At 41.1% G+C, this 10766-nt stretch overlaps 1 protein-coding gene across 3 annotated transcripts in view; it reads left to right on the top strand.

The window, feature by feature from the left end:
• BEND4 (BEN domain containing 4) overlaps positions 1 to 8897 on the top strand; it is a 31162-nt gene extending 22265 nt beyond the window's left edge. For 2 of the 3 annotated variants that reach the window (XM_060778456.2, XM_060778457.2), the window contains exons 4-5: positions 2056 to 2296; positions 7821 to 8897. In XM_060778456.2, the coding sequence (XP_060634439.2) occupies positions 2056 to 2296; positions 7821 to 8038 (459 nt within the window). In that variant the 3' untranslated portion in view covers positions 8039 to 8897. The remainder of the gene's footprint in view (positions 1 to 2055; positions 2297 to 7820) is intronic. The other variant, XM_060778458.2, reaches the window with a different exon arrangement.
• Positions 8898 to 10766: the final 1869 nt, after the last annotated feature.

Here is a 10766-nt window from a genome sequence, read left to right on the forward strand (position 1 = left end):
GGCTGGGTGGCTGATAGCTGTTCCTTTTTCTTGGTCATTGATGGACTGTAGGGATGTGTTCTGTCACATGTTAAGCTGTGTTATTCACAAGGAGATCATTGTGCAAAGATGTACCTGCATATTTCCTGCTCTAATTTCAAAAAGAGCACACATGTTCTTTCAGACAGGAAGATTATGAATGCATTCTAATTTTTCTGGATTCCTTTCTAAGATACCTTCTAAGATGGGTGTTCATGGACAATAGTGGCCCAACAACACTGCGAGGATAGCCAGTGAGGTGGGATTGTGGAAGATGATGTCTAAAAAATCTAACAGCCTTTCGGGCTTCCCCCTTTTTTAATTTAGCTGAGAATGCACTTAAGCATGATAGCCAAAATTCAAGGCTTAAGTACACTTAACTAAGTAGTGCCTCTTTACCTGATCCCACCCCAGTCCTGATTTATTGGGCAGCAGCTCAGGGATCTGTTCTCCTAACAATTGGGGGTAAAGCTGAATGACGCTTCCACCCCTCTCCCAAAAGTGATCTCTGGTGCAAAGAGGAATTGCAACAGTGATCCTGCTTTGGACTTCCATACCAGAGACCACTCGGGGAAGGAAAGGAGAAAGGTCAGTCTGCTCGTCACTGACTGTGGCTACTGCCCAATATATCAGGGCTGGGGGATTTTATGATCCCTACATATGATCTCGGTCAGACTTTTCCAAACATTTCATGTTGGTGACACAACTTTTAGACATGCCTCATTTTGTGACACAACAATTAAGTTTTACTAGCAAACAAGAGGTTAAACCAATCCCTTTTAAGAGACATGGACACCTTCCTAAACTCTAATAATGAAATGTGTGGGGACATGTCTCATGAAAACCTCTCGTTTATCTACCTAGAGGTTTCTTGTTACACCTACACATTGGAGCCAACACACTAATGTGTTGTGGCACACAGTTTGGAAAGCTCTGCTCTAGCCTATTGGCTACATAGATATTGTGAATACGAATGCTGTACTCTTAAGTCATGCGTTCGTAATTGTGAACTCCTTCCATAAGCTATCTCTTGGTATTTCGTTTTGGTATTTTGGTATTTCCTCACCATAAGGATTGTACATACAGACACAGAGAGACCTCACACAGAATATGCTAGTCTTCCCTGAAAGAAAATCTTTTGGAATAAAAGGACCCACATGGGATTGGGGAAAGAGTTAATCCCTCTTCTGTATCAATCCTAATTTGGAGAAGTAGTGTAAAACCTTTACCTCCTTCCGCTAGAGTGATGTCCAGTCCCATGCAGTTCAGTCTGGGCAGGTGGCAGGTAGAATAGTCTAGCGTATATATGTATGCTATAAAAGGTGAGCACATAGCCTGAGCTTCCTTTTTTACCTTCCAATTGCTGTGCACACTAGGGAAATATCAGTCAAGGGAGCCTGTGAGAGGAATCTTCCTGGGCAGGCCTCATTTGCTCAAAGCTTCTATTTGCATTCATACGAAGTTCATTAATAGTAATGCTGTTTTGGATCTTACAGTTTCAACTTTGTTGACTTGCTTGAGAGTTTCTCCCCTCACAACATAACTGCTGTCAGGTTCTAAGTGTGTTAAACAAAAGGTAATACATTAATTATGTAAATAGATTTATTTTTTTTAAAAAGCTTCTGAAGTAGCGATCTGCCAGCTGCCAGGAAAAGGCCTGTTTGATCACACTCTTCAAAAGACATTTTTACACATTTTAATAGATTAAGAGAGACGATTATATTTAAATAGCTTTTCCAATCACTGGATCTTGACACTTTTTAACCTACCTGTGAAAGTATGTTATAAATAGCTTCTTTCTCTTTCAAGGTGTTCATTATACCTCACAAGTTCTTATTACAGAAAATGCAAATGTAATTTTGTTTGAAGAAAACCACACACTTTCAAGATGACTAGTTCCTTATTTCCATCAATGTCTGTGTTCATTGTCAGCACTTCGCAGCTGCCTAATTGTAATTTTATGTGACAACTGACTTCATCGTCTCTTGTCATACAGACTTCTGACCTGGGGAACCATTTTATTTCCCTTATTTTCAGGGGAGCAAACAGTTGCTGACCAACTACCCCGTCTACATCACTAGCAAACAATGGGACGAAGCTGTAAACTCCTCAAAGAAAGATGGGCGCCGGCTCCTTCGGTACCTCATCAGATTTGTCTTCACCACTGATGAGCTTAAGTACTCGTGCGGCCTTGGAAAAAGGAAAAGGTCAGTGCAGTCAGGAGACACTGGTCCTGAAAGACGTCCTCTGGATCCAGTGAAAGTAACATGTCTCAGAGGTACTGCATCTTTTCACTCGGTGTCCACCATATGCAATCTCATTTCACCACATTGACACTGGCTTAATGCAAGAATATTTAGCAGCCTGTCAGGTAGAGGGAAGGGGGAGCTTCTTTGTAGATGTGAGTGATCATGAGTCTTGCATTCAGCTCTTAGATAGAGACAAGATCGTTTCATTAATCAACAGGCATGACATCTATTTCTCTAGTGGTTTTCTAGCTCTGTGTTCTAAGGACTTTGAGGTTCCACAGCAAGGAAACCATTAATAGCGGAAAGGTTTCTCTGAACTATGACTTGCTCATCACTATTAGTTTTCCCTTGCCATCTGCATCTTTAGAGAGGGTTTTCAACTGGGATGCATATGAGGTTGTTTATTAGGAAAAGTGGCATTTCCTTGGACTGGCAAGTGGCTGTGCAGTGCACTGGGCGTGTACCCTGGAACTTGTCCCATAATAACCTACTATAGTTTGCTATTCCTTTGTGGGAAAGTTAATAAATAAGAGTTTACAGAAATTATTTAATTTAATGCAAACTTTAACAAAGAAACTGATTGTAGAGAATTGATGCTTCTTTCACTAATTTACAGCACAATCGATATAAGACAGATCCTAGTAAATGAGGGAGATCATCTTCATTATTTCCTATTCCATTCTCCATTCTAGCAACCAGGCACAATTAAGAGATTATGGGGAAGGAAATGTATCCTACTGACAGTGTGGTCCTGGAACTGCAATATAGGTGTGATGGAAAATCCGCTCTGGGTTTTAGCTTAAACTTTAAAGGAGCCATACCAGAGGTGGAGGCCTACTCCCTCCTACACGTTCAGTCTTACGGACAGCTCCTTTTGAACCCCGGAGGAAAATAGTGCAGAGTCACTGTCCCACCCACTCAGTAGGGTCCCCAACTTTCACTGCTCAGCTGCGGATAATCCATTTTGGTTTATTACAACTTCCCCTATTTAAGCAACCAAAACTTGTGGCAGTTTACATAAAACTGAGCTGGAAGATTGTTTCAATCTGGTTAATATTCTGATAGTTTACAAATTAGGTAGGGGAAGGAAGAGGATTCTGTTTCAAAAATTCTAGGCAGTGAATGAAAAATTCACTGCCTAGAATCTTTGAAAATTAGTTGAATCAAATTTTGTCTTGATTGTTGTGGTTTTATTTCAGAAACAAATAACTGTTGGAATTACTTGAAATGCAATTCTTAATGTATTGGAACCAGCAATATGTTCACATATATTGCTGTGTCTTATGGCCCCAATCCTGCCATCATTGCAGTCAGCTAGTCAAGAGATGAATCCCCATGTATTGAAATCACAAGGACTGAATGAAGCTATGACTAAGTGAAAATTCATTCATTCTGCTTCAAATTTGACTAAGTTTGGTTTGAGCTATAGAACTATAATCTCCACCAAGAGATGCTTTAAGCAAGTTCTGTCCTTGGGAAAGAACAGCATGGGACTCAAGGAAGTTTTAGCCATACCTGCAGAGATTACTTTCTTCACATACAAGCCCAGTGCTGGATAAGGACACATCCTTATGTATCTTTTAACTTGGGGTGGGCAAAATGCACCCAAAGGCCATATGCAACCCTTCCAGCCCTTAAGTATGGTCTTTGGGAACCCCCAGGAAATCTCTTCAGCCTTCAGCTTCAACATCAAAATTCAATTGGGAGACAGTTCTCGGGTGCTTTCTTGTCCCCAAGCAGGCCCAAACTTCCTAAAATGCAGCATTTCCCCCTAACACTACAGATCCCTCCTTCCAAAAAACACCAAAGAAGAGGAAAAATTGTCCCCTAATAAAACAAAATAAAATCCAGAAATTGACATTACATCACTTAGGGTGCACTGAAACTAACTGGTGAATCCTGTTGGATGGACACAGGGAGGAAAAATGCCTCCCCCCAAATCTCTTGATTATGGCTATAGTGCTTGCAGTTTAGTTTGTCTGTGTGATTTATAAATCTTGCAAAATTCACAATGCTGAGGATGTGTGAAACAGCCAATAATTTTAAAAAGACTAAAAATTTAGATATTTCCCCTCTTGCAGCTATTTCCGACAGCCAAAGGAGGGGTGGAAATCATCCAGCCTTTTAGAGATTGTTGGGTTACAAATTCTAATATTCTAGCTAATGTATTCAGAATGCTAGAAGTTGTAATCCAGCATGATTCCCAGGAAAAATGCAAGAGCATGGATTTATAATATAAAGCACAGTAGGCCAAAACTGGCTGTAGTATTTGGGCATACTGATAAGAACAAGTACAGAGCTTGGAGAAGTTAACTTTTAGGGCTTATAATGCCCAGAATCCCAGATTGTCAACTAATTCTGGAGCATCTGATATAGTGTGTGACTTCCCAGTGGAAGGGTCTTTGAAATAATATGCTCTAGATCCCATATACCATGCTGGGTGGTAATTCTGGAACTTGCAGTCCAGAGAATGACCAGGATCTTGCATCAAACACACAGCCATGATGTCATGGCTATGCTGCATCTATGATATGACCCCTGAAAACCCAATTAAAAATCTAGCCAATTGCCCTGAGAGCCAAAGTTCCTCATCGCTGGTAAGCTGACAGATGACACATCTGTCCTACCACCAGAAAGCTATGCTGCAAGGAGCAGAAGCAATGGCTCCTATCTGGACATGTAACAACTATTGATCATGCCAAAGTCCACTGGAAGGAGCAGGCTGGACATATTAATCCTTCAGCACACACACACACCATCCATATATATAATTATTACAGAAATGAACTGATTCCTGAAGGACCTCCACAGATCTAAGCGCTGATGTCTCTATTGTGTCTGATCTTTTGGGGGAGGGCAATAGCTAGATCTTTTCCAATCCTGCTGGCTTATCATGAAGCACAGAATAGACATCTGAGGCAGCTTTGAGGCTTTACAGTAAGTTGGAGGCATGGGGAGGAAATATTTATTTCAGCCTAGGGAAGATCTACATTTAGTTACATACACTACACTGAGAGGATGTTGAATTGAAGGCAACGTTACCAAGTTATAGTTCTTTTCCACACCCAAGGGCATTGTCTCTGCACCTGGGTGGGGAAGGGGCTGTGTGAGAGAAAATCTGGGCCTGATCTTTTCTAAGTCAGAAGCCAAGCACTGGAGGCTGTTGTGTGAGTACTGGGGTGCCAAAGGCAGCTTGTCCAGGGTCATAAATACGCAGAGCCTAGTTTGGGCTCTAATGGGATGGATCTCCATCTCTGCCTCAGGAGATGCATCTGATTAGTGCAGGAATGACTAATTGGGATGCAGTGGCAAATACTACTCCAGGTGTATCTGTGTTGACCCATACATGGAGATCTGGTTCTTCATGCAGATACTTATCCATTTCTGCATGGAGACAGTCATTCAGCATCACTGTTAAGTGTGACATGCAGATGTTCAGCATTAAAATGCATGTGATCCTCAACAGTATGGGATTACTTTCTTCCCGTTGTTACAAACTGCTTTTTGTTTGGAGGCAGATTTTATTTTAGTGGAGCCTTTAAAAAATGATCTGCAATCTTAACCATCTATAATTTACCTGAAAGATTAATAACTTGCAATTTATCAAACATTGCCTGCCTTAGGATCCTTCTGTTGCCCCAGCTTCTGCTACACTGAAAAATATTCAAATTTACTCCCAAACATTGCAGGAGAAAAAAGGTCTTGATGCCTAAAGAGAAATTATAGAACTCTGTTTGTATGAAACATAGCTTGCAAGTTCCAGCATTCCCACAAGCCAAACAAAGTTAATCTGGAACTAAAGGATTTAAAAGTTGAACGCAAGTTCAGTTACATGCCTATTATTTTCCAGTGCTAATTTCTGTTGAAGCAAGTGCTTAGTATCTTGAGTTGCCTCTCCAGCTATCCAGCGCCATATGTGCTTGCTTATTTGTCTCATTCCAAGGATAGTGACATGTGCAGAATCAACTTTTGCCCAAAGTTTCCATTATTAGATAGGAAAAGAAACATGCAGACTGGGCAAATGTTTCCATTTTACATAGCTTTGGGCCTTCACATTACACACTGTAAACAAGAAAATACATTCCCATTTCTAAATTTTGGGCTAGATTGGGACCATCCCCCCTACTTCCCAAAGAAGGCCCCGAAACTTCCCTCCTGGGACAGTGACTGTCCAGTAGGTTGATTACATCTGGATTAAAAAAAAACAAAACATGTCGCTATACATTTACCTGAGAGGTCTATTACACTAAGTATTGGAAGGGTTCTCAGCCACTCCAGTATAAATGGAGTGGCTGAGAAATAGTAATTTTGGAAGTTTTTTTATTCTTTTTAGATATTAATAATAAGTTATTCCCCCTGGGAGACAGGGAATGAAGATTTTGTGGTGGCAACGTTTCCCCAAAGCCCTTAATCTAAATCTAAAGTTGTTGACGATCAGCTTGACCCTAGACAGCAAAACCGAAGTGACTCACCATGGGACGCAATAGTTGGGTACCCCTTCCCTTGTATTTCAGTGTGAGATCCCATTGTTTATTTTGGGCATTCCAGCTTTCAATTAAAAATTAAAGTGAGATAATAGCCTTCATAATTAGGACAGTGAAGCTGAAAATGAAAGTGGTTTTGTCAAAACAGTTCAGAACCAGAGGTCTTTTTGACACCACCTTTATTGCCTACTGACTGATTATTTAGGCATGTAGAAGTTCAGAGACTGAGTAAACCCCCAAGAACTTTGCCTGTCCTTTAAAAAAGGAAGAAGCAGCAACTCCTAATCCCTTGTTGTAGGAGAGCTATGCTAGAAAATGGCTGGGCCAGGTGTTCCCACTTCTTAAAAAGGTCCCCATCAAACACCCCACTGGTGTCAAAGCCAGAAAACAATGCATAAAATAGGAGTGTGGTGCATAGATTAGGCAAAATAAGTTTTTAAAATCTGTATTAATTTTTCAATCTAAAAATTTCAAATTTTGATGCGAAGGACTTTATTTCATTTCATGTAACTACTGCAGCAGCTGTCTCCAGTATACACATTTTCCCCATACTCTTATGTTGCTTCTGTTTCTGCCCTGACACTCGTGGCTGTTTCTTGACATCCTATGCACCCCATCTCCCCCCTTGCTAACACTTTGCTAACCAAAAATGTCTTGAATCTTGTGAAAAGCCAAGTTGTGCAGCCATCCTATGTAAATTGCCTGAAAATGTGTTTGAAATATATTGCGATCCCATAAAAGGGGTTGGAGGGAGGTCATCATCCTACATAGTGGCATTCCATGACTCCATAGTGCATACGTTAAAGAAAATATATTCTAAGTTGTCATAGCATTGCCTGTCAAGATTTATATATACACTTTCAAGCTTGGCATAGTATCGGTTGTGAACTAAATCTCTCAGAATCTAGTGGACATGCTGTCTGGGGGGTTCTGGGAGTTGAGGTCCAAAGCAGAAACTTGATAAGTACCTGATAAACATGATGTAACCAGCTTGCCACTGGTCCAGTTAGCAAATGCTATCAATTCTGTATACCAGGATCAGATCTGCTAAATCCACATTTTCCCACAGAATTCATTAGGATGCACTGCACTTCCAATCCTGACTGGTGGATGCCTTCTGAAGAACAGATAAACAAAGTGTTCAGTGATGCTGTGGGACATGCTCGGCAAGGTCGTGCTGTGGGGACATTCCTCCATAATGGTAACTCATATTATGAAGGGATTGACCAGCACGGTTCCCAAGACGACCTCTTCAATAGAGGCATTCATGATGGATCTGGAGACTGATGGCAGAAGTCAGTGTCAGCCTCTGAAGCAAAATGTTGGTTTGTGTGTTCAGTGTAATGTTTTAATGTGACTTGAGGATCCAAAGCATGTTCGGACTTTCGTTTAATCCAAGGCCTTCCTGTGAAATTTCAGAAGATCTAAAACTTCACATGAAGAAGTTGGCCAGTTTCTGGGCAATAGAACTTCAAACACTAGATATGGGATTCAACCTCTTTCCAGAAAAGAAAATCTATCCCTTTAAAATTAGGCTGGGTCCCATCTCTCTTGCACATTGCTTTCCTGAGTGAAGGATTTGTATCCTGCCTTATTTCTATCTTATTTAAGTATATACATCATTATCTGAGCTTCCACCAGTTAATTGAAAGGAATACTTCCCAGATACAGGTTTGCTGACACACCTGCTCTTTTGGAGAACTAAGCTTAAATTTGAAAACCAATCTCACATATTAAAAAAAAACCCCATTTATCTCACAGTAATTGCTGGGCCTTCAATATTTCCATTCCTCACCTACATCCATCATTTCACTTTATTCTGAGTTCCTGTGCAATGTATGCACAATGGTAGCTGGAAAGAGAGGAAGATTATCAATAACATTTCTTTAAAACGGGAAGATATCAAAGTCAAGGATTGTGACACTTTTTCATTTTGGCCATTCTGTATTTCTTTAGTTAATACATTATTTATATTTGTGATCTAAGAATGCTAGAACTAATCTGTAATGTTTTCTTGTACTAATTAGATTAGTAAATCAGAGTAGTGTTCCATGAGAGATAGCTTGTCCTTTTGAAAGCTTGCTCTGTTGCTTTAAATATTTTATGTACAATCTTGTTTTTACTCATGCCGCACCTCTTTTTCTATGCATAGTTCCCTTCATACACTTCCCTCAGACATGCTTACAATCATGGCTGGGAGCAGATTTTAAGTTGATATTTTCAGCTAAATGAAGGCAGGTCAATAATACTGGGAGAAAAAATAACACGACAAACATGTTTCCTTATTTTTTGGAAGTGTTTATATATTCTTCGTCTTTGCAGAGAGTGTGATTTGTGGCACTCTATTGGAATACATTTCCAATCCACCCTGTATTACAGGATATACCTCTAGTAGGCTTTAATGTGTCATTTTGTTTTTGTTGGGAACACCTGTCCAGTGATCTGGGTTACCAGATGCCCTGAGGAAACAGAGTTTCTGCCCAATTGCCTATCCATCTGAAATTTTCCCAGTTCCTTAAGTAATAATAATAAAAACTTTATTTGTATCCCGCCACCATCTCCCCGAAGGGACTTGGGGCAGCTAACAAAGCACTCAAGGTGCCACACATTAAATGGAATTACATATCATCAAAACAATACACAATTTTACTGAATACAAACAATCAACGTCAATTGAAAAAAATATTTTTTAAAAATTTCTAAAACAGTCATACCTGTGGGTCATTGGATTTCTTCAAACACGAACTAAGTGCCAAATAACAATTGTCGACGTCATCACATAATCCTTCTAATTTCTCCTATCTATATAAGATGTTTTTCTTCCTTAGTCTCTCTGTCAAGAATTATAGGTTGCTTACCTGTAACTGTAGTTTCCTGAGTAGTCACCTGTGAATTCGCACATTATGGTATTCCTGCACCTGCGCAGGCCAGCTTTGAAAGCTTCTAGAAAACAAAAACATTCTATCCACCTCCTGCTCCCCCCCCCCCCCCGCTCGAGTATATAAGGCCCCTGGGCAGAGCCTGCCACCAGTCCTCTTCCACTGCACAGCAGCCAGAAGGCGTGGCATGACACCCGAGGGGAGGAAGGGAGGGGATTTATAAGTTGCTTACCTGTAACTGTAGTTTCCTGAATAGTCACCTGTGAATTCATACATTTGGTAACTGCGCCTGCGCAGTGCAGCTTTTGGAACCTTCTAGAAGATAAAATAACATTTTAAGCCCAGCTGGTCCTGCCCACCCACCCCTCGAGTATATATGGCCCGTGGGCGGGGCCAGCCGACAGTTCTCTTCCACCGCAAAGCAGCCAGAAGGCATGGCATGAACTCGAGGGGAGGATGGGCGGGTATGTACGAATTCACAGGTGACTACTCAAGAAACTACAGTTATAGGTAAGCAACTTATAATTTCCTGTCGTAGTCACTGTGAATCGTATATTTGGTAGATTAGCGAGCTACTGACTGTGGATGGCGGGTGTCATGCCACTGCAGAAAACAGGACTGCTCTCCCAAACTGGGCATCTCTCCTTGAGGCAACGTCCAACTTGTAATGAGTTACAAACAAAAGAAGCAAAGTCCAGATGGCTGCCCAACACACAGCATCCAAAGGGACGCCTCTCCAGAAAGCCGTAGACGTGGAAACCGATCTTGTAGAGTGTCCTCTAACGGGAGGGGGTAGGTCTTTGCCAGCCAATCAATAACACAGTTGTATTGTGGACACAAGCCAAGCTGATAGCCTCTGGGAAGAAACAGGTAAACTTAAAACATCAGAGTGGTATATAACAAATAACTTGGGGGATTTCCTAAAAGACGCCGTCCTGTCCACATAAAAGCCAAGTGCCCTACGGACATCGAGAAGATGTAGACATCTTTCCAGAGGTGAAGTGGGGTCTTGAAAAAAGGCCGGTAATACCAAATCCTGTGAAATGTGAAAACTTGTAGAAACCTTCGGGAGGAAGGCTATGTCAGCCCGCATAACCACCTTATCCCTATGAAACCTAAGGTAAGGTGGGTCAGCC

The sequence above is a fragment of the Anolis sagrei genome, chromosome 5, assembly GCF_037176765.1.
Source record: "Anolis sagrei isolate rAnoSag1 chromosome 5, rAnoSag1.mat, whole genome shotgun sequence".
NCBI lineage: Eukaryota > Metazoa > Chordata > Lepidosauria > Squamata > Dactyloidae > Anolis > Anolis sagrei.